This window comes from Populus trichocarpa, chromosome 6, assembly GCF_000002775.5.
Source record: "Populus trichocarpa isolate Nisqually-1 chromosome 6, P.trichocarpa_v4.1, whole genome shotgun sequence".
Lineage (NCBI taxonomy): Eukaryota > Viridiplantae > Streptophyta > Magnoliopsida > Malpighiales > Salicaceae > Populus > Populus trichocarpa.
The window spans coordinates 26274473-26298297 of record NC_037290.2 but is presented as its reverse complement, the minus strand read 5'-3'; the positions used below and the strand labels follow the sequence as shown (position 1 = coordinate 26298297).

The window sequence follows — 23825 nt, the reverse complement described above, 5'->3', positions numbered from 1 at the left end:
TGTGTCCCTAACACAATCCGATGGAAAGCTTTTGGAGGATGGATCAACATACAGGAGGTTAGTTGGCAAGTTACTCTACCTTACTATAACTAGACTAGACTTGACTTGACTTGACTTATGTTGTGCATATCCTAAATCAGTTCATGGACAAGCCCCGTCAACCACATCTGGATGCAACTTATAAAGTGCTCAAATATATCAAACAAACACTTGGACGAGGCATCTTGTTGCCGTCCACAGGTGCACTTTAGTTACGAGCATTTTGTGATGCTGATTGGGCTCGTTGTAAGGACACGAGAAGATCAGTTACTGGTTACTGCATTTTACTTGGAGAAGCACTAGTTTCATGGAGGACCAAGAAATAGACAACAATATCACGTTTAAGTTCAGAGGCAGAATATCGCTCCATGGCTACTACATGCTGCGAAATTACATGGCTGAAAAACATTTTGAAGGACTTACAAATAAATCACACAAAGCCAGTAACCTTATTCTGCGATAATCAAGCAACAATGCACATAGCATCGAATCTCGTCTTTCATGAGCGAACCAAGCACATAGAAATAGACTGTCATTTGATACGTGAGAAAATTCAAGCAGGAATGATTCAGACAGCCTACATTCGAACTACACACCAACCAGCAGACTTGTTTACCAAGCCATTAAGCTCCACACAGTTTGAGACTTTTCTTAGCAAGTTGGTTGTAATTAACATACACTCCAACTTGAGGGGGAGTGTTAAAGGAAACCAAGCACAACATAGGAAATCAAGTTTAGTCAAATACTGTAATTGAATCTTTCCTTATTTGTTTCCTTATTCATAGATAATTAGGTTTGATCATAGGCAATAATATAGGCTCTTTGTATTAAACCATCATTATAAATTGTAACCTTTGCTTACTCTGTAATACAATAAGAAAATATCATTCTCTTCAACAGTAATTCCATTTCATTACAATGCTAATGACTACTGGTGTCAAAAGTGTCAAATGATAACCTACAAGTCAATTATTTTCATGGTCTATTTCCAAAGCTGCCAGTCTCTCCTGATTTCGGTTGGTAAGCTGATCGATATCTATTACTACTTCTTGAGGTGCTTCCCTATTTGGACTAGAATCATAGCTTGAAGAAGATCGATTGGCAGGATATTCCGTGTCAACTGAATAGTCAGATGGGCTTGGCGCACTCATAGTAGGCAGACTGATGCCATTTCTATCATTCAGATCACTTTGTCTGTAAGTACTGGATGTCGAGTCCCTTTGAATGAAAATTCTAAAGAAGTTTTCGATTCTACTCCATATTGAAGCTGTGGAATCAGAGGACCTCAAGACGTTTCTTTCTCGGTAAACAAACATGACTATGAAGATAATGAGAGCTAACAATGCAGCTAGTCCTGCAATTAAAAATAACCCCCAGAAACTCTTGAGACTAAGGCTATTAGATGTAATTGAGGAGCTGGATTCTGGACATGTGCCTTTTTTGCCAAACCATGAATCCTCTATTCGCTTCATTTTATCTCCCTCGGTCACATTTAAAATTGCCCTCGATATATCAGGCATTAGAGGAGAACCTTTAGGGAAGACCTGAGGTTACAAAAAGAAAGGATACATGAGAAACTATGCACTTATTAGCCACAGAGTAAATGGAAATAACAAGATAGGAAAGTGAGCTTACAAAGCCTAAACCGCCTGTTTTAAATTTAGGATCAATCATGGTATATTTGGAGCAATATCTTGACAGAATGAGCTTTATATATGCAAGTTCGTCGAAAGCAGCAGCAATACCACCATTTCCACTTCCTTTAGAGAAAAGACGGTGGCATTCTTCTGGAGAACCATACACCTTGAGCTTGGACTTGTCGAACCCCAAGTCTAACAAGAGTCCTAGAACAAAAGAACCATTCTGGTATCCCACATACTCCCCTTTCTTAATGAGCTCACGTACATCAGTAACTGTAGGCTGCAGCTGCTCGACGGTAAGTAGGCTTGCTAAACTGGCGGTGTAACTCTGCGTGAGGATCAACACAACAAAACACCAGATGATTATCACCGCCCTAGACAAGTTGCTAACCACTCTCTCCCCTGTAAATATAAACATAAAGTCAATTTGGTGATTATATATGGAGTGCTAGTACAACAGGAGAAGGAAAATTCACAAGTGAAGGGAGATTACGTTGTGCAAAAACCATAGTTGAGAAGGAAAACCAGAAGCTAGTGCCAGCTTGATCTGAAGCTGACCCTCGAAAATCTTCATTTATTCTGTGCTCAAGAACCCAGACCACAAATGCAATGAAAACAAAGAACAAAAAACTGCTCACCCAAAGGTCCCATGTCAAAGGTTGCATGAAGACCCATGCATTTTTGCTGTTGTTGTCTGCAATCGGAACAATCATGGAGACACCACTTTCTGTGAAAGGCAGGGTATAGTCGATGTACAAGGACCTGTTGTAGACAATAGTTATGTCTCCAACCACAGCATCATAATTCTGTTGGCAATAAACAAAAATACATCAATGTGAATGATATTCAATGTGATATAGTTACAAGAACAGAAAAGGCGAGAGCAAGTCTTACCTTCAAGTACACTTGATAGGCCAGATCGTTGTAAGTTCCAGCAGGTTCGCCATCAGAGTTGGCAAAGGGGGTGTACTCATAAGGCAAAGCATAAGGCAATGCTTTGACTACAGCATCAAAAACATCTATGCAGAATCCGGTGAATGTTGCGGTGTTGGAACCAGGATCTTTTGTTACTGCTACAAACTCACTGAAGCCAGACTTCACAGGCACTCCTATTTTCAACTTCTTCTCATTTGTGGGAATCTCCCAACCCTTGGGAACCACAGTTGTATCCCCAGGAAAAATTACAGTTGAAACTCTGGAAGTAGAAGTTGAATTCATACGTTTATTTATTCTCGGATTCAGTGTTTTCACAAGTCCTTCTGTTGTTGGCGTCCAAAATCCAATCCGTCTTCCTGCATTCCCATTCACATTAACTATCTGAAAAGCTGGTGATTGCAACTGCCCATCAACAAAAAGGTAATCTCCTGTAAGGCCTTTGAAACTAGTGGTCGATAAAGCTTGAAGAATGTTTGGACCATTTAAAGAGATGCCAAGAGTTGCAAGATCAGTTGATGAATTGCTAGGAACATTTGCCTTTTGGAAGTCAAAATTTGTAGTGCCGGCTTTCTCAACTGCCAAGGCCAATGCTGTAGCAGCATCATAGGCCAGGAGTCCATAAATGTTCAACTCAGCATCAATATTATTTGGATTATCTCGTAGGAATTTCCTTTTCCACCGAGCTCGCAAATATTCAAGCCCTTTTGTTTTTGGAACATAAGGTTTAATACCCAATACTCCTTGGATAGTATCGGTGACAGAATGATTTGGTGAACTCAAGAAATCAACACTCAGACCGTCAGTCATGATCCAAACATAGCCTTCACTCATCATTCCAATCTCTTTTGCCTTGGTGAAAAGCCGAGTGCCTAGAGAGGGATACATATGCACAATGAAAACTCTAGTTTGCATTGTCTGTTGGGGATTCCGGCACCCCCATGCGCGGACCGGGGGTGTACTGATAGTTGCTCATCGGAGGGTAAAGCACACTGACACAATATTTTACGTGGTTCGGCAAATTGCCTACATCCACGGGAGAGAGTCTATATTATTAGAGATTAGAGAAAGGATACAAAAATACATGTAGAGGAGGAGGATTACATCCACTCTACTCAACTCATCAACTCTCTTGCTGCACTTGCAGCTGCTGCAATGGCAGCAAGGCTGCTGCCATTGCAGCTCACTTTCTCTCCACTCTCTTGCACACACTCACGTTCTCTCTCTCTATTTTGCTCTCAAATAATTGCCTCTTTTATAGGCAAACATGGCAACCTTCTCCAGCACTCTTGTCAAATAAGGTGGGACAAGCAAGCCTTAAAGTATGCCACCATTTGTGGCATTAATGGAGCAACCACTTGCTTAGTGGTGGGGTATTGCCACTAAATGGCAATATCCTAACATTGTCATCAACTTATTAAGCTCCTCAACAATTTGAACATCAGTGGCCGATGGAGAAATGACACTCCGGTAGGGCACTCGAGCATCAACTACGTGCAGAGCATCAGTTAAATAAGGTATGATTCCCTCTCCATATTCATTGTCAATGTAGATGGGCACCGCTTCTTTCCATCCAAAGGCTTGAACTATAGCACTTATGGCATTCACTTGAGCTGAATCATTTTGTGTTGCTCGCAAGAAATATGAACTCCCGATGGAAGTAAGAGAGGGACTGGTTGCAGAAAAAGATATAATTGGCACATGAGCTTTTTCTCCAAGGTCAATAACAAAATTGGCTTGCATTGATGTTGTTGGCCCTAAGATTGCTTGCACTTCCACATTTTTTATCAAGTCCAGGGCTGCATTTCGAAAGGAGATTAGAAAAATTAAAGACTTCTGCAGCAGAGAACGATCAAGCAAAGGATCACAGTTTCTTATAGGATGATCATTCTGCAGTCACGTTTTATGATCTGTGAGCTCTTCTCTTTTGCTCTACACCTTATGTTGGATTTGGTTAGTGTTCTAGTACGACTTATTCATAAAATAAACACTATCTTATAAATCAAAGAAACATGTTCTTTTTTTCTTTACTTCCTTTTATTTTCTGTTATGTTACGAGACAGTAATTAAACACTATCTTATAAATCAAGAAATGACATGACAGCAGAAAATTAACATGCTTTTGTCTAGCAATCCATGCTGATCGAGCTATATATTTCTTTCACTATCAATCCAAACTTTTTAAGCAGAGCATGAACTTTTGTTTTAAGTAGAGGGAAAACTGGCTAATTAACTGGTGAGTGCTTCTAATCAACAAAATTAATTTATAGATTGACATGCTAACCACATGATTATCATAGTTGAATGATGATAAATTGAAAGTGTTTTAATAGTAAAATGTTTTGGTGAAGAAATGAAGAGAAGAGACAGCAAAGATTGTATTTGATTTATTTGCAGAACGAATGAAAACAGATTGCTAACGGTTTATTGCAATCTTTACAGATACATAGTAAACTAAGCAAAACAGAATTGCAAACTTATAGCAATAAATCATGCTATGATCTGTTAACATACTAACAGATTAACTAACTCCTAGAGACAAGGACAACAGTTTATTATTTGCTTGAAACTGAGAACAACAAAGGAGAAATAAAATCTTTGACAGCTCATGAAGCAATCTTCAACAACATGCTAACCACATGATTATCATAGTTGAATGATGATGTCATAAGCTTATTATGTTCATGTTTTATTTTAAGAAGTACATCTTAGGCTGTTAATTACATAAAAAAAAAAGGTGGCTGATAAGGCAGTGACAAGTTAAACAAATTATTCAGTGAGTTCAATTCTAAATTATTAAATTATTAATAATCCAAAAGTGATTATGCATGAAGTCCTGATAAACTTATGACATCCACAAATTTATGCGATCTTATAGCAAGTATGAGTATTTAGGTAAATATCATATACTATTAGATGAGGATATGATTCAAATAAACTATATAAATTACCTACAAAAATATTTTTATAAATTAGTGGGATATATCTAGACTCAAGAGAAAGTCTAATCATGTCAAATTAGGTTAAGATCTTAAAACTAAGATAACGAGAGATTCAATTATTAAATCAAGTTTAAATTTTTCTCATGTTACTTAAGATTAATTAACATAGTTGTGTTGCTTATCAGATGATTGTTGAATCTTCTAGAATTAGACTCGAAAGTTGTGGTTTTGATCAATTTTATTATTTTCCTAAGATTTTTTTGTTGTTTTAAAATTCAGTTTTAATTTCCTTTATGTTTTGAATTTTAAGTTGTTTCCTAGTAAATGTAGATTTTATTAACCTATTTAAATATTTTATAAACCTCTTGGAAAGACAATCATTATATACTAATTTTGAGATAATAAAATTATAAATTTAAAGTTCCTAACTGCATTTGTTTTACTTATTAATATTGCTATTATATTCCGGGGGGGGGCGGGGGGGGGGGGGGGGGTGTCTCCTGGTCTCCAATGTTACAGCTCACGATAGACGACTGGGGGGGCCGCAAATTTGGAAAGTAAGATAGCCACAATTTATGAAGACTTTAGTGTGTTTTGACCGACCTTATCGTCGCTAGCAGAAAGTTAAACCAGCTTGTCCTTCATTATCACAGTAAGGCCTAGATAAAAAGTGTCCTTCTTGGTCTTAAGGTGTTGATTGCGGATAAGCTTCCCACGTGCGTTGTTATTTTGGGTTCAATACAATGAAAGGTTGAGGAAGAAATTCCATTAAATATCAAATAATCATCTCACTCTAAAAGTTTAAGTTATTAAATGAGTAATATAAACCTGTTCGAGCGTGAATGCCTTACGTAAACACGATCAGAAAGAGAGTTTTGTAAACACGATCAGAAAGAGAGTTTTGTCTAGATATGTGCAGGTTTTTCTGAGAATACCCTTAGCTTGAAAAGAAAAATATAACAAGCATGGAACGGTATATATATTCTCATATCATGTCCATGGACCTGCATTCTTTGAACAAACTAGAGATTTGCAGGTCGAGAACCTCATCAGATAATTAATACAGAATGTAAAAATCTCTACTGTTAAAATGTTGCATGAGCTGGAGGTTAATAATTAGAAGTAAGAAATGGTGAGCAATGATTCATAATTGGAGAAAAGAGATGAGAACCAAGAGAAGGGGCAGAGATGGAACCTGCAGCAGCTGCACCAATAACATCTTTCTTTGAGTCCCTGGTGTTGAGGACCAGTCTAGTTTTGTAGTCACCATGAGAGGCATAGAAGTCTGAAAGGGCCATGTTGATGCAGCTCAAAGCAATATTGGCCTCCAAAGAAGCCAAGTCAAGAACCACTCCTACATTCACTGGGATTGTAGATGTTGTGTTCTGGGCCACCCCCATTTCTGAGAACAAAATCATCAAAGAAAGGAAGAAAAATGAAGATAGAACAGGATTTAAAGAGTATTTTTTCATGATCATCTCGTTGTCCACCTATGGTTGAGCTGATTCTAGCTAGTTTTCTTGGTTTAAGCTTGGAAGGCAGGAAGTGTTATTTATAAGGTGAAACTAAAGCCTTGAAGGAGAAGAGCTTGGACCAGTTCTTGAGGAGGGGCCTCACCGTATTGGTTTGAAGAGAGGAGAGGAATAGTGATTGTAATTACTAGGAAATTGCATGTTTTGATTGTTTGAATCAAATCATATTAATAAATTGGAGACGTGGTCCTGCGTGGGCTACAATTTTACGATAGCGATTTTCAATTACATTGAAGAAGAATTTATTGAATTCTTTCAAATAGAAGGTGTGTACAATTTTCTAGGGAAATATCAAAACTTGAAAAAAAATTTATATAGAAGATACACATATAAAATATGTGTACAATCCTAAAAAGGTTTAATTTTTTTGGTAGAGGCTCGAGCCCCTACTTGCTCCCTATCTCCACCCCTGATCATAATTATTAAGATTATTATAAAAGAAGATTTTTTTTTTATTATTGAAATAAGTTACAATGGCAAGAGTTGGAAGAGGAGAATGGCAAGAGATTTGCATTTACACTGTACTGTACACCCCCATCAAAGTCAATGTCGCCGGCACATGTTAATGTTCGCATGTAAAACAGAGGCACTTGGACGTATTGGTCACATATGACAAATTAGTTGCCCTCAGATCTGTCGGAATTCGCCTTGTTCTGGTCACTGATAAATATCCCTTGTCTTATTGGTTATTTCACCATCGTTTACCCTTGACTAAATCAAAGTATTTGTGATTAGTTAGTGAATATTCAAGCTTGTAGCATAGATCCCCTAAACTCTTGAGGTGTTGGTGGCAAAGGGCTTCGTTCCGACATCATCTTCTCCAGTTTGAGTTTAATAAGATAATATGTTTCATTGTTTTTAGGTTTTACTAACAGAAAGCACCGGGCTTTTTCTTGCTTGTTTGAGAAATCATACAAGGCCGGCTTTCCTCAACAAGCTGAAGCTGAGAAAACCAGTGTGCCTTACGTAATCATAATAAAATATAAATCAGTTAGCATAAAGTGAAGTCTTAGACCCAAATATATAATTGAAGATCACAAATCAGTTCCTTTTTTAATATTTTTATTGGCAGGAAATCATTAAACAGTGCGTGCCTAATTGTCTATTGTTTAGGACAAGGTTCGAATATGCCAATCATTTATTTTAGTTGTGGCTTCGTTCGAGGAAGCATCCTTTGTTATGTCACATCGTTGTCTCCCGTAATTCAGTCGTGTTTTACACTGCTGCAAGCTTTTTCCTGGGTACTACTTCTTAATTATAGTTCCAAAATCACCATAAATTTTTATTCAGCTTAAGAGGCCGGATTAAGATAATAATGGTAAATTAAAGTGTTTTTTATTTAAAAATATATTAAAATAATATTTTTTTTATTTTTAATATCAGTATATTAAAATGATAAAAAAAATTTAAATTTTAAATAAAAAAAAATTTAAATTTTTAAAAAACTCGGGTTAGACCGCGTTTCTAATCGATACTTAAAAGATTGAGGTGTTTCTCAACAGTTTACCCAAGATGACAAAAAATAAGGTCAAGATGGATTCATATATAATCAAATAATTTAGAGTTTTGAATTGAAAATAATTCTTATTATTTATGTTCGTAGATTTTTAAGAAGAAGTGTAGGACCCAGTGCCTTTGGATGTTGGGTAGCCTTTATTCTTCTGACTGGTGACCAACGCAACTGTTTTAAAATTCAGATCCGCTTGATTTGGAGCTTTAATTGGTTTTAATTGGAAAAAAAATAGAAAAATCAACTTGTTAATTTAAAAAAAAAATTAACAAAACATCATCATTTTAATTCTTTTTTCTTTTTAATTTTGTTTTGAGGTCGATCCTCTTGCCCCTAACTTGTCCCTTGCCCTTGATGAACCCTCACATAGTTTAAAAATTATGACCAACACAACAAGTTTCAAGAAAAGAATCCAAATAAACCATCTAGGTGGTGGCCCAGTGGTAAGAGCTTGGGACTAAGAGGCTGTAGTCTCAAGTTCGAGTCTTATGGTTACTCATATGATGGGCACTGGAGGTTTACATGGTCGTTAACTTCAGGGCCCGTGGGATTAGTCGAGGTGCGCGCAAGCTGGCCCGGACACCCACGTTCAACTAAAAAAAAAAACAAAAAAGAATCCAAATATATATATAAATATAAAACAGTTTTCTAAATCATTCTTTCAATTTTAACCAAGGGTTTCATTTGGTTTCATGATGTATGCCTATCACAAGAGGACTATTTTCTTCCATTTTATTGTGATTGCTAGGAGGATAAATTAATAGCTGCAGAAAGGAAAATGTATAAAAATATCAACGTGAATTTTAAATTCTATTGCTTGCTTATATACCTATTGCGTGATGCAGAAAGTCAGCTTGGATTGATTAAAGTAATTAATTCACGATTAAGTCCATCAATTCCAGTTTTAGTGTTCAATGATTAAGAAATCAGTCCCCTCTATTGACTGTTACAAAGGAAATTTATATATTAACTGCATGTTGTCAGAGATAAGCCATTATTTTAGTTCTTTCCTGAGATTCTGAAAGTCTCTATCCTTGAAAGAAATTAAAAGAACCAAACTTAAAATGGTTGATCCCTAATCACCATCCACCACAGAAGTGCCATAAACTTATGGGAAAAAACCTTGAACTAGCAACTATAAATGAAGGTTAGAAATTGCTATAGCAAGAAGGAAAAAAAAAGGAAAGAAGAAGAAGTAGAAATTGCTGTCAACAAATCTATATTGCTCTTTGCTGCTGACTATAACAAAGTATTCCATAAACATCCACGATGCCTGGAGGGAAAACTGGATCAGTTGTCGCCCTTACTACAACTTTCACCACGACAGTAATATTGACAGGGGGAGTGAACTGTTAGAATTATGAGATTATGCCTTGAGTAAGATAGAGTTAAGTGCAGTTATGTTATTTGAATTTTATATTATTGTTTTTGATTCTTCAGGATTTGCAGCAGTAACATTCTGCTACAGTTTGTTATTTTCAATTCCAATAATCTCTCAAGTTTGTTGAGAGTTTCAATCCATTCCAAGTTCCATGTAAGCCTATATATAGGCATTCGAAATTAATGAATATTATTGATCTTTCTACTCAACTCTGCTATCTTGAATCTGTTTCTCCTATACTTAACTTCAGTTTCCAGAACTAAATATTTCTAACAGTGGTATCAGAGCAATATATCATACGGGTTGTGAGGCAAGTATTGTGAGTGACAAACACAAAGAGGGTGAGGCAAGTATTGTGAGTGCTAAACACAGAGAGGGTGAGCATAAATACTAGTGAGTTATTTTCCTTCTATTTCAATGTCTACTTCAAGTAATATAGCATATGCAATTCTAATGTTTAGTGGTGAACTCTATCATATTTGGGCTGTCAAAATGAGATTTTATCTAAGATCTCAAGGCTTGTGGAATGTTGTGGTGACCGATTCTGATCCACCACCATTGAATGCAAATCCCACAATCGCTCAAATGAAAGCACATGAAGAAAAAAAACTCAAGAAGGACAAAGCCATTACCTGCCTACATTCTGGACTTGCAGATCATATTTTCACCAAAATAATGAATCTGGAGACACCAAAACAAGTATGGGATAAGCTCCAAATTGAATTTGAATGGAGCAACAGAGTTAAAGCAGTTAAGCTTCTTGCATTTAAAAGGGAATTTGAGTTGATGAAGATGAAAGACAATGAATCTGTCAATGATTACTCTGGCAGATTAATGGATGTTGTAAACCAAATGAGACTTCTTGGAAATACATTTGAAGATCATAAGGTAGTAGAAAAACTTATGATGTCAGTCCCGTAAAAGTTTGAAGCCAAGATCTCTGCAATAGAAGAATCTTGCGATTTGCAAAATCTTACTATTGCAGAGTTAATTAGCAAACTTCATGTTCAGGAGCAAAGGGTTCATATGAGAGATGATGAGACTGTTGAAGGGGCTTTCCAAGCAAACAATAAGGGAAGGAGTGTTGGTAACCTGCCAAGAAACAAACATGTCAAGTTTTCTAAAAGGAAAACAAGTACATCTTCAAAAAGACAGATTTTCTTACCATGCCCTTATTGCAGAAGAACTAACCATACTGAGAAAGATTGTTGGTTTAAGGCTAAACCTTCTCTCCAGTGTATGTTCTGCAATAATCTGGGTCATAGTGAGAAATTTTACAGAATCAAGAAGAAACAATCACAGCAGCAACAAATACAACAACAAGCAAATGTTTCTGAAGAAGGCAAAGATGATGAAGAGCATTTGTTTATGGCATCACAAGCTAGCAATACTTCTAAACTAAATACATGGCTTATAGATAGTGGCTGCACAAGTCACATGTCTAAGTTTCTGTCAATCTTTTCTTCTATTGACAGATTAGTTCAACCGAAGATCAAGTTGGGAAATGGAGATATTGTGCAGGCTAAAGGGAAAGGCACTGTTGCGGTCAGCATAAATAAAGGTATTAGAACCATCACAAATGTTCTTTACATTCCAGAACTAGATCAAAATCTCCTTAGTGTTGCACAGATGCTCAGGAATGGTTATGAAGTCTCTTTTAAAGAGAAATTTTGCTTTATCATTGATACACATAATTCAGAGATAGCAAAAATCAAAATGGATGGTAATAGCTTCTATTTGAAGCTTGATGTTGTTAAAGGACATGTGTTTAGTGCTAAGATTGATGAAAGCATTCTTTGGCACAAAAGATTTGGTCATTACAATCTCAATTCATTAAAGTTGCTATATGATACTGGAATGGTAGAAAACATGTCTGAAATTCATGTTACTGCTCATACATGTGGAAGCTGTGAACTGGGAAAGCAACACCGACAACCATTTCCTAAAGGTATATCTAAAAGAGCAACTCACAAGCTGGAGTTAGTCCACTCAGACATATGTGGATCAAAGCACAGCCTTCTTGAGCAATAATATGTACTTTATATTGTTCATTGATGACTTCAGTAGAATGACTTGGGTTTATTTTCTGAAAACCAAGTCACAAGCACTATTAATGTTCAAAAACTTCAAGAGCATGGCTGAAACTCAAAGTGGACAGAAGATCAAGGTGTTGAGAACTGATAATGGAGGAGAGTATATTTCGAAGGAGTTCAATGCCTTTTGTTTAGAAGCTGGGATTGTACACCAGCTGACAATTCCATACTCTCCACAGCAGAATGGAGTTTCTGAAAGGAAGAACAGAACTGTGATGGAGATGTCTAGATGTATCTTATTTGAAAAGAAGTTGCCAAGGTTTCTTTGGGCTGAAGCAGTAAATACTTCAGTATATTTGCTTAATAGACTTCCAACTAAGTATGTTCAAAGCAAAACACCATTGGAAGCATGGTCTGGTGTCCGGCCTACTGTCAAACATCTCAAAGTGTTTGGATCATTGTGCTACTTCCTTGTACCATCTGCCAAAAGAGGGAAACTGGATGAAAGAGCAGAGAAAGGAATTCTGGTGGGATATGCGACAGAATCAAAAGGTTACAGAATTTTCAATCTGAATGCAGCTAAAATTCAGGTCAGCAGAGATGTGCATTTTGATGAGAATTCCTGCTGGAATTGGGACTTAAAAGGAGTTGATCAGAATATCACAGCTGCACTTGAACCAATAGTAAGAAGTATTGGTGTTCAACAAGACATTGAAGCAACTTCAGATACAGCAGTACTTAAGGTTAGGCCATTGTCTGATGTGTACGAAAAATGTAATCTTGTACATGCTGAGCCTACAAACTATACTGAAGCTGCAGGAGTTCCAGTTTGGATTGAAGCAATGAAATCAGAAATTGATTCCATTGAAAGAAATGGGACTTGGAGATTGATTGATCTTCCTGAAGATAAAAAGGAAATTGGAGTGAAGTGGGTCTTCAGAACCAAATTCAATCCAGATGGTTCAATCTTCGAACACAAGGCTAGATTGGTTGTTAAAGGCTTTGCTCAAGTTGCTGGAGTGGATTATGGAGATACTTTTGCACCAGTAGCTAGGCATGACACTATAAGACTCTTACTTGCTCTTGCGGGACAAAAAGGATGGAGAGTATATCATTTAGATGTTAAGTCTGCTTTTCTAAATGGAATACTTCTTGAAGAAATTTATGTTCAGCAACCAGAAAGCTTTGTAGTTGCTGGTAATGAACACAAAGTATACAAGCTACACAAGGCTCTTTATGGATTGAAGCAAGCACCAAAGGCCTGGTACAGCAGAATTGACACTTATTTGATTCAACTGGGATTCAAGAGAAGTGAAAATAAAGCTACTTTGTATCTGAAACAAGATGAAGATGGTTTGCAGCTGGTGATATCACTCTATGTAGACGACATGCTAGTTACTGGAAGCAATGCAAAGTTGCTGGAAGAGTTCAAAACAGAAATGCAAGATGTTTTTGAAATGTCTGATCTTGGCATTATGAACTACTTTCTTGGAATGGAGATACATCAATGTAGTTCGGGTATTTTTGTTTCACAAAGAAAATATGTTGTTGATATACTCAAGAAGTTCAAACTTGAGTCATGCAAAGAAGTAGCAACTCCTTTGGCACAAAATGAGAAGATTTCAAAGAATGATGGTGAGAAACTTGAAGATCCCTTTGGATTTAGAAGTTTAGTGGGCAGTTTACTATACTTGACAGCAACTAGACCTGGTGTTTCCAGCTGGTTTGCTGTCACGGTTCATGAGCTCACCTAGCAATATTCACATGGGAATTGCTAAAAGGGTGTTGAAGTACATTAGAGGAACAACTAATCTTGGCATTTGGTACTTGAAGACAGGAGGAGTAAAACTAATTGGTTATGCAAATAGTGACTGGGCAGGGAGTGTTGATGACATGAAAAGCACCTCTGGGTATTTTTTAACATTGGTTCAGGTGCAATCTGTTAGAATGCAAAGAAGCAAGAGGTGGTGGCACAATCAACTGCAGAAGCAGAGTATATCTCCATGGCAGCTGCTGTAAATCAAGCAATTTGGTTGAACAAGTTGCTTGGTGATTTGGGTCAAGAACAAAGCTCACCAGCTGAGCTTTATTATGACAACAAATCTGCTATTGATATTGCTCTAAATCTGGTTCAACACGGCAGAACCAAGCACATCAATGTGAAATTTCATTCTATAAGAGAAGTTGAGAAGAATCTACTTATAAAGCTACACTATTGTCCAACAGATGTTCAACTTGCTGATTTAATGACTAAAGCTCTTCCTAGATCAAGACTGGAATTTTTAAGGATGAAACTTGGTTTGTCCAAGGCAAGTCTCAAGGAGGAGTGTTAGAATTATAAGATTATGCCTTGAGTAAGATAGAGTTAAGTGCAATTATGTTATTTGAATTTTATATTATTGTTTTTGATTCTTCAGGATTTGCAGCAGTAACATTCTGCTGTAGTTTGTTATTTTCAATTCCAATAATCTCTCAAGTTTGTTGAGAGTTTCAATCCATTCCAAGTTCCATGTAAGCCTTATATAGGCATTCGAAATTAATGAATATTATTGATCTTTCTACTCAACTCTGCTATCTTGAATCTGTTTCTCCTATACTTAACTTTAGTTTCCAGAACTAAATATTTCTAACATGAACAAGGGTCCAACGAGGGGAAGCTGTTTAAGTGGTTTTGCATGTTGGAGAACCTGCAGTGGGATTGCCATTAATAAATTACAATGAACCTCCAAATTACTAGATTAAATATGATATGAGTGAATCCTCCTCGTCGCATTTCAAGCATTTCTCCCATGTAAATGATGACACGGCAACAGAACACTCCTCAAAACTTGATTTCTGGTGAGCAGAATCATAGCATGGTCCTAAAAGACAAGTTGTGATCTCCATTTACCCCCTTAAAGAGTTAAACTAGACTGCTCAAGCGCTGAAGGACTAAAACTATGAATGAATTGCAAGGACCACAAATATTGAGAAATTGAAAAGTCATCACGGGGGGGGATTGCAGAGGCAATGGCTTTGATTGGCTAACCTAAATCTGCCAAAAGCTTCAGGATTGGATGTACGTCATTCAAGTGTTGTTTGGGATAACCTAGTAATCTAGGTAAATGTACAAGGATGCACAAGAACTTACCATCTCCAACGGAGAACCCATTACACCAAGAGGTAACTTCACACTTCTAACATTGCGAGTTCCATAAATAAACTCAGGCTGGAGAACCACTCATAAACAAGGAAACAAAACATATTTCATCAGATTTATTGTTACTATAATCCATAATTAAAATAAGATAGCAATACGTTGTCAGCTACAAAAAAAAAAACACATTTATGATCCATGATACTAACCAATACATGCACTAGCATTCTAAACTGCAAGATTTGACGATTAAATGCAGTGAAAAGAGTACTAAGAAATAAAGGATGAAACTAATATATCATAATAGCTTTTTACATGAAGGAAATTTTACAGTTTTCCAAATTCAAAAGTTTTAGGACAGCTTTCTCAGATTTCAGTTGCTAAAAAAATAAAATGAATGACAGATATATAAAAGGTACAGATTACAATAATGGAAAGAAAAAAATTACCTCCATATGCAAACTTGGTCAACAACTCTGTTTCAGCAGCCTTCTACTTCAAACAAACCACAAGTAAAAAATTTACATGAGGTAAGAATGATAAGAAAAGGGAAAAGTAAATATAAAGGCACACTTGAAAGTGTTGATTCTTCTTGTGATATAACTATTTCATATCAAACAACGTATTATAAAAATCAAATTGTATCTACATATAATACAAACTAGTTTTTATAAAGCTTTAGAAAACAGTCCTTGTTTCCAGAAAAATGAAGATGAAGATGACGATGTGCCATGCCAGCCATTAGCAATATTGTGACATGATTCTAGATACAACACTTGAAATAAACAGTAATGAAAATTAGTACCTTTCCCTCATAATAACCTTGTAGCAAGTAATTGACCAAGCCAAAGTCAGCAGCAGAGATGTAAACAAATCTTTTTACACCTACAACAAATGAGCAGCCAACTATCAAATCAAATCCATTAAAATCAGTTCAACCCTCCAAATAAAAACATGTAGAACTGGAACCACCTACTCTCTAACAGGCAACTTATTTTGCAATGGTTCTTTTTCCCTTTGTTGCTATATAATCACCATTCCCAATTCAAACCTTTGAAATTCTTGTAGGTTGCAGTGTACGAAAAAGGTTCTTATCAAAAGTCACGTGATTTGTGCAATCATGTCAATGAGCTAATAATTTGAGGAATCTCTAGTTGAAAAACAAGTAGCTAAAAACATTTAAACTTCATCATCTTGGTCAACAACTTCAGTATTTGCCTCTTGTTTTTTAGGTTTAGTTTTGGAAATGACAACTACATGCACAAGTTGATTGCACTTGTTGCACCTTGCATCTAGTCTTTTCCAGCACTTGAATGGTGAATGATCTGTCTTATCACAATATTGACATGGTGAATAACCCTTTTTCAAAGATCTTCCATTGTTTTGAAACTGATTAGCATTAATTTTATTGCTTGAAGCCTGATTTTTCTTGAAGAATTTGTTCTTATCCTTTTCAGAATCTTGATGCGTGGTTGGTAAAGCTCCTTCTACATAACGATCTGGCCTCATAAGCCTCCGTTGTTCTTGAGCTTGCAGGACATTCAAAACATTTAAAAGTTCTGTCATTGTAATTTTAAATAGATCTTTTATATTCTCCAAAGTTGTGATTGATTCTTCATATCTTTCAGGCACTAAAACCAGTATTTTCTCAACAATTTTGGAGTCTATGGATGTAGTACCAAGTAATTTAACCTTGTTAACTATAGTAAGCAATTTATTTGAGTACTCCTTGATAGTCTTAGATTCTTTCATTCTTTGTAGCTCAAATTCTCTTATTAAATTCAGCATTTGCATGTCATGTATCCTTTCATCTCATACATATTTGTCCTTCAGATAGTCCCAGACATCCTTTGCTGATTTGAGAGACATGATTTTTGTGAAAATGGTTGTTGAAACACCAACAAACAAGCACACTTTTGCTTTTGATCTTTTTATTTTTCTTTCTAGATTTATGTTCAACAACCAGCTAGATTTGTGGTTTAGGGAGAAGAAGATTATTTGCTGAAGAAAGCTCTTTATGGTTTAAAGCAAACACCTAAAGCCTGGTATAATAGAGTTGATGATTATATGATAAGCTTTGGTTCTTCTTTCTTTGTGGCTTTTGATCTAAGTCATGGTTGGGTTATTCGGTAATGGAGTAACATCAAAATCTTCTTCAACACTTCTCATAGATCTAATGCCTCCAAATAAGTTTTCATTTTCACTGCTAAAAGTAGATAATTCTCCTCATAAAAAACAAGAGGGGTTATATGAGAGAAGCTTGCTTCAGTTTTTAATGTAGGCCCAAAGAAAAACACTGAACAGGGGAACGCAGTAGATGAAGAATATGGATTTACTGCAATTACTGTGTCGAGAATACAAACGTGAGCACTGTCTTAAATTTGTACAGGATGTTCTCTATTTATAGAGTAGTAATTAACTATTGCCTTTTTATCACATATTTCTTTCTATGAATACAGTATTCCTTTTTTATATATATTGATTTGTTTCTGATATGAGGTAGCTGTAGTTTCCTTCTAAGAGGTCTGCCATAGCTGTAGTTTCCTTCTAAGAGAAGTAGCCGTTGGTTGAGGTAGCTGTTGATTCCTTATTATTTATCTTTGATCTGCCACAGCTATGATTTCCATGTATGGTTAATTACCATTCTGAATAGTAGCCGTTGGAGGTGTTAATTCAGATTGGTTGCTAACGAGGGTGAGTATCATGTGCTGCTGCAGTTGCTGTCTCCTGCTGCTGCTGCAGTTGTTGATGAGGGTAAGGATCCTGTGTTGGTGCTGCTGCTATCTCCTCCTGCTACTGCAGAGGTGTTTTGTTGCAGTTAATATGCCCCTGAATACAAATTGCTCTAACATCAATTAATGATTATAGAAGGAAGAAAAGAAAAGAAAACAGGAGAGAATTTTATGATAATAATCTGCTATTGTAGTACAGACTTGAGTTGCTATTTTATTCATTAAAACTTCATTACATTTATAGGAAGAACAATCAACCGAAATGCTCTAATAAAGCATCAAATCAGAAAATAATATCTTAACTAACTAATTTGTTCCTATAGACTAGCTCAATATTTATTTGATGATAATAGAATAAAAAAAACAGGACTCCTGGATTCCTGAAGCAGTCTTCAACACTACGCAAATCTCTGGGTTCTTGTTAAGTTAGGACTTGTAAGAAAAGGCAAGAAGTCTATCACAAATATGAAGGTACAGAAGGTAATGCCAAATGCTCCTCAGTAACACAACTCAGAGAGAAAAACAGAAGGCAAGAAATATAAAGTAACTCAATTTCTGAAACCCAGTTTAATCCTACTTAAATCTTAGTAAAATAATCTCACTTACATGTATTTTTAATACAGTAATTCCATTTCTTTACAATGCTAATGACTACTGGTGTCAGAAGTGTCAAATAATAACCTAAAAGTCAATTATTTTCATGGTCTATTTCCAAAGCTGTCGGTCTCTCCTGATTTCGGTTGGTAAGCTGATCGATATCTATACTACCTCTTGAGGTGCTTCCCTATTTGGACTAGAATCATAGCTTGCAGAAGATCGATTGGCAGGATATTCCGTGTGGACTGAATAATCTGATGGGCTTGGCGCACACATAGGTGGCAGACTGATGCCATTTCTATCTTTCAGATCACTTTGTCTGAAAGTACTGGATGTCGAGTCCCTTTGAATGAAAATTCTAAAGAAGTTTTCAATTCTACTCCATATTGAAGCTGTGGAATCAGAGGACCTCAAGACGTTTCTTTCTCGGTAAACAAACATGACTACGAAGATAATGAGAGCTAACAATGCAGCTAGTCCTGCAATTAAAAATAACCCCCAGAAACTCTTGAGACTAAGGCTATTAGATGAAATTGAGGGGCTGGAATCTGGACAAGTGCTTTTTTTGCCAAACCATGCACCCTCTATTTGCTTCATTTTATCTCCCTCGGTCACATTTAAAATTGCCCTCGATATATCAGCCACTAGAGGAGAACCTTTAGGGAAGACCTGAAGTTACAAAAAGAAAGGATACATGAGAAACTATGCACTTATTAGCCACAGAGTAAATGGAAATAACAAGATAGGAAAGTGAGCTTACAAAGCCAAAACCGCCGGTTTTAAATTTAGGATCAATCATGGTATATTTGGAGCAATATCTTGACAAAATGAGCTTTATAAATGCCAGTTCGTCGAAAGCTGCGGCAATACCACCATTTCCACTTCCTTTGGAGAAAAGATGGTGGCATTCTTCTGCAGAACTATACACCATGAGCTTGGACTTGTCGAACCCCAAGTCTAACAAGAGTCCTAGAACAAAAGAACCCTTCTGGTAGCCCACATACTCCCCTTTCTTAATGAGCTCCCTCACATCAGTAACTGTAGGCTGCAGCTGCTCGACGGTAAGTAGGCTTGCTAAACTGGCGGTGTAACTCTGCGTGAGGATCAACACAACAAAACACCAGATGATTATCACCGCCCTAGACAAGTTGCTAACCACTTTCTCCCCTGTAAATATAAACATAAAGTCAATTTGGTGTTTATATATATGGAGTGCTAGTACAACAGTAGAGGTAAAATTCACAAGGGAAGGGAGATTACGTTGTGCAAAAACCATAGTTGAGAAGGAAAACCAGAAACTAGTGCCAGCTTGATCTGAAGCTGACCCTCGAAAATCATCATTTATTCTGTGCTCAAGAACCCAGACCACAAATCCAATGAAAACAAAGAACAAAAAACTGGTCACCCAAAGGTCCCATGTTAAAGGTTTCATGAAGACCCAAGCATTTTTGCTGTTGTTGTCTACAATCGGAACAATCATGGAGACACCACTTTCTGTGAAAGGCAGGGTATAGTCGATGTACAAGGACCTGTTGTAGACAATAGTTATGTCTCCAACCACGGCATCATAATTCTGTTGGCAATAAACAAAAAATACTTCAATGTGAATGATATTCAAACTGATATAGTTACAAGAACAGAAAAGGAGAGAGCAAGTCTTACCTTCAAGTACACTTGATAGGCCAGATCGTTGTAAGTTCCAGCAGGTTCGCCATCAGAGTTGGCAAAGGGGGTGTACTCATAAGGCAAAGCATAAGGCAATGCTTTGACTACAGCATCAAAAACATCTATGCAGAATCCGGTGAATGTTGTGGTGTTGGAACCAGGATCTTTTGTGACAGCTACTAACTCACTGAAGCCAGCCTTCAGAGGCACTCCTATTTTCAACTTCTTCTCGTTTGTGGGAATCTCCCAACCCTTGGGAACCGCAGTTGTATCCCCAGGAAAAATTACAGTTGAAACTCTGGAAGTAGAAGTTGAATTCATACGTTTGTTTATTCTCGGATTCATTTTCTTCACAAGTCCTTCTGTTGGCGTCCAAAATCCAATCCCTCTTCCTCCATTTCCGTTCACATTAACTATCTGAAAAGCTGGTGATTGCAACTGCCCATCAACAAAAAGGTAATCTCCTGTAAGGCCTTTGAAACTAGTGGTCGATAAAGCTTGCAGAATGTTTGGACCATTTAAAGAGATGCCAAGAGTTGCAAGATCTGTTGATGAGTTGCTAGAAACATTTGCCTTTTGGAAGCCAAAATTTGTAGTGCCGGCTTTCTCAACTGCCAAGGCCAATGCTGTAGCGGCATCATAGGCCAGTAGTCCATAAATGTTCAACTCAGCATCAATTTTATTTGGATTATCTCGTAGGAATTTCCTTTTCCACTGAGCTCGAAAATATTCAAGCTCTTTTGTTCTTGGAACATAAGGTTTAATACCCAATACTCCTTGGATAGTATCGGTGACAGAATGATTTGGTGAACTCAAGAAATCAACACTCAGACCGTCAGTCATGATCCAGACATAGCCTTCACTCATCATTCCAATCTCTTTTGCTTTGGTGAAAAGCCGAGTGCCTAGAGAGGGATACATATGCACAATGAAAACTCTAGTTTGCATTGTCATCAACCTATAAAGCTCCTCAACAATTTGATCATCAGTGGCCGATGGAGAAATGACACTCCGGTAGGGTACTCGAGCATCAACTTCTTGCAGAGCATCAATTAAATAAGGTATGATTCCCTCTCCATATTCATTGTCAATGTAGATGGGCACCGCTTCTCTCCATCCAAAGGCTTGAACTATAGCACTTATGGCATTCACTTGAGCTGAATCATTTTGTGTTGCTCGCAAGAAATATGAACTCCTGATGGAAGTAAGAGAAGGACTTGTTGCAGAAAAAGATATAATTGGCACCTGAGCTTTTTCTCCAAGGTCAATAACAAAATTGGCTTGCATTGATGTTGTTGGCCCTAAGATTGCTTGCACTTCCACATTTTTTATCAAGTCCAGGGCTGCATTTCGAAAGGAGAAAAGAAAAATTAAAGACTTCTGCAGCAGAGAACGATCAAGCAAAGGATCACAGTTTCTTATAGGATGATCATTCTGCAGTCACGTTTTATGATCTGTGAGCTCCTCTCTTTTAATTGCTCTACACCTTATGTTGGATTTGGTTAATGCTCTAATACTGAAGGGACTTATGCATGAAATAAATACGTCTTTAATTTTGAACAATTTTATAGTGAATTTTTATTATTTAAAAAAAATAAGAAAAAATGTTCTTTTTATCTTTACTTGTCTTTTCTGTTTTCCAACAGTAACTAAACACTACCTTATAAATTAAGAAACGGCATGACAGCAGAAAATTAACATGCTTTTGTCTAGCAATCCATGCTCTGTATTTCTTTCACTATCAATCCAAACTTTTTAAGCAGAGCATGAACTTTTGTTTTAACTTGAGGGAAAACTAGCTAATTAACTGGTGAGTGTACATGTATTATGCAAGAACTAGTGCTTCTATATCAACAAAAATAATTTATAGATTGACATGGTAACCACATGATTATCATAATTGAATGATGATTCAAGTATAATGCAATGATCGGCGTAGCCGTCCTAAACAATTAAAATAGGCAGTGCCAAACTTATCATGTTCATATTTTATTTTAAGAAGTACATCTCAGGCTGTTAATTACATATAAGAAGGTGGCTGAGAAGCCATCAAGTACTCAATGAGCTCAATTCTAAATTATTAATAATTCAAAAGTGATTAGGCATCAAGTACAGATAAGCTACTAAGAGCATGCACATGTTGATGCAACCTTTTAATCAAGTTTAAATTGTTCTCATGTCTTGCTTATTGGACTATTAGATATTCCCAAACAATTTTGTTTTTAAGATTATATTTTAATTTTCTTAATGTTTTTAGATTTTAAATTGTTTTACAGGGGATTTAGGTTTTCTTAACTTTTTAAAATATTTTATAAATCTTTTGAAAAAATAACTATTATATACAATTTAATGTTCACTCTTTTTGCTCATTAAAATTTTTATGTTTCGTATGTTATTGATACAGGGGGGGTGTCCAGCTCACGATAGATGACAGGGAGGCCGCAAATTTGGAAAGTAAGAACGCGCAAATTTATACGCGGGGGGGGGGGGGGGGGGGGGGGGGCGCAAATTTGGAAAGGAAGATGGCCACAGTTTATAATGACTTTTGTGTGTTTTGACCCACCTTTGTCATTTTGGGTTCAGTACAATGAGAGGTTGAGGAAGAAATTCCTAGTAAATATCAAATAATCATCTTAATTAAAAAATTTAAGTTACTAGAATGGTTATATAAACCGGTTGGAGCGTGAATGGCTTAAGTAAACACGATCAGAAAGAGAGTTTGTCTAGATATGTGCAGGTTTTTCTGAGAATACCCTTAGCTTGAAAAGAAAAATATAGCAAGCATGGAACGGTATATATATTCTCATATCATGTCGATGGACCTGCGCGCATTTCTATGAACAAACTAGAGATTTGCAGGCCGAGAACCTCATCAGATAATTAATACAGAATGTAAAAATCTCTACTGTTAAAATGTTGCATGAGGAGGTTAATAATTAGCAGTAAGAAATGGTGAGCAATGATTCATAATTGGAGAAAAGAGATGAGAACCAAGAGAAGGGGCAGAGAGGGAACCTGCAGCAGCTGCACCAATAACATCTTTCTTTGAGTCCCTGGTGTTGAGGACCAGTCTAGTTTTGTAGTCACCATGAGAGGCATAGAAGTCTGAAAGGGCCATGTTGATGCAGCTCAAAGCAATATTGGCCTCCAAAGAAGCCAAGTCAAGAACCACTCCTACATTCACTGGGATTGAAGATGTTGTGTTCTGGGCCACCCCCATTTCTGAGAACAAAATCATCAAAGAAAGGAAGAAAAAGAAAGATAGAACAGGATTTAAAGAGTATTTTTTCATGATCATCTTGTTGTCCACCTATGGTTGAGCTGATTCTAGCTAGTTTTCTTGGTTTAAGCTTGGAAGGAAGAATGTGTTATTTATAAGGTGAAACTAAAGCCTTGAAGGAGAAGAGCTTGGACCAGTTCTCGAGGAGAAGATTAGTGATTGTAATTACTAGGAAATTGCATGATTTTATCGTTTCAATCAAATCATATTAATAAATTGGAGACATTTAACATTGATGGTTAAGAAAAATTGTTCCATTTAACATTGATTTTCTGAATTTAAACATTGGGCTAACATTAAGAGGAATTGGCTAAATTCTTATGAATATATCAAGTAAATGTGAGATGTGTATTTTGAATATTGTCCAAAAAAAATTTAATTTCAATTAATGCATAAACTAATTTA

The 23825-nt window shown here is 36.5% G+C and overlaps 3 protein-coding genes across 4 annotated transcripts in view; all 3 read right to left on the bottom strand.

Annotated features, from left to right (window-relative positions):
* The window catches only part of LOC7459903 (uncharacterized protein At1g32220, chloroplastic), an 81269-nt gene that overhangs the window by 32966 nt on the left and 24478 nt on the right, over positions 1-23825 (bottom strand). The window lies entirely within an intron of this gene.
* LOC18100711 (glutamate receptor 2.8-like) lies at positions 842-7227 on the bottom strand. Its single transcript, XM_052453500.1, has 6 exons — positions 6750-7227; positions 3996-4411; positions 2574-3530; positions 2173-2485; positions 1675-2081; positions 842-1583 (listed from the first exon to the last, which is right to left on the bottom strand). The coding sequence occupies exons 1-6, from the start codon at positions 7030-7032 to the stop codon at positions 1005-1007; spliced, it is 2955 nt and encodes a 984-aa protein (XP_052309460.1). The 5' UTR covers positions 7033-7227; the 3' UTR covers positions 842-1004.
* On the bottom strand, positions 18445-23510 carry LOC7489170 (glutamate receptor 2.8). The gene is made up of 5 exons (XM_002308687.4): positions 23156-23510; positions 20138-21483; positions 19736-20048; positions 19236-19642; positions 18445-19144 (listed from the first exon to the last, which is right to left on the bottom strand). Exons 1-5 carry the CDS (start codon positions 23436-23438, stop codon positions 18638-18640), a joined length of 2856 nt encoding a protein of 951 aa, XP_002308723.4. The 5' UTR covers positions 23439-23510; the 3' UTR covers positions 18445-18637.

What these genes read in the sequence shown, in the direction of transcription:
- LOC7489170 (XM_002308687.4), bottom strand. Translation starts at nt 23,438, where the DNA reads ATGATCATGAAAAAATACTCTTTAAATCCTGTTCTATCTTTCTTTTTC. An exon ending in CCTATCAAGTGTACTTGAAG is followed by an intron (nt 20,049 to 20,137) that starts GTAAGACTTGCT and finishes TATTGCCAACAG; the next exon opens with AATTATGATGCCGTGGTTGG. An exon ending in AAACCGGCGGTTTTGGCTTT is followed by an intron (nt 19,145 to 19,235) that starts GTAAGCTCACTT and finishes TTGTAACTTCAG; the next exon opens with GTCTTCCCTAAAGGTTCTCC.
- LOC18100711 (XM_052453500.1), bottom strand. Translation starts at nt 7,032, where the DNA reads ATGATCATGAAAAAATACTCTTTAAATCCTGTTCTATCTTCATTTTTC. An exon ending in TATTGGTGCAGCTGCTGCAG is followed by an intron (nt 4,412 to 6,749) that starts GTTCCATCTCTG and finishes TTCGAAATGCAG; the next exon opens with CCCTGGACTTGATAAAAAAT. An exon ending in AAACAGGCGGTTTAGGCTTT is followed by an intron (nt 1,584 to 1,674) that starts GTAAGCTCACTT and finishes TTGTAACCTCAG; the next exon opens with GTCTTCCCTAAAGGTTCTCC.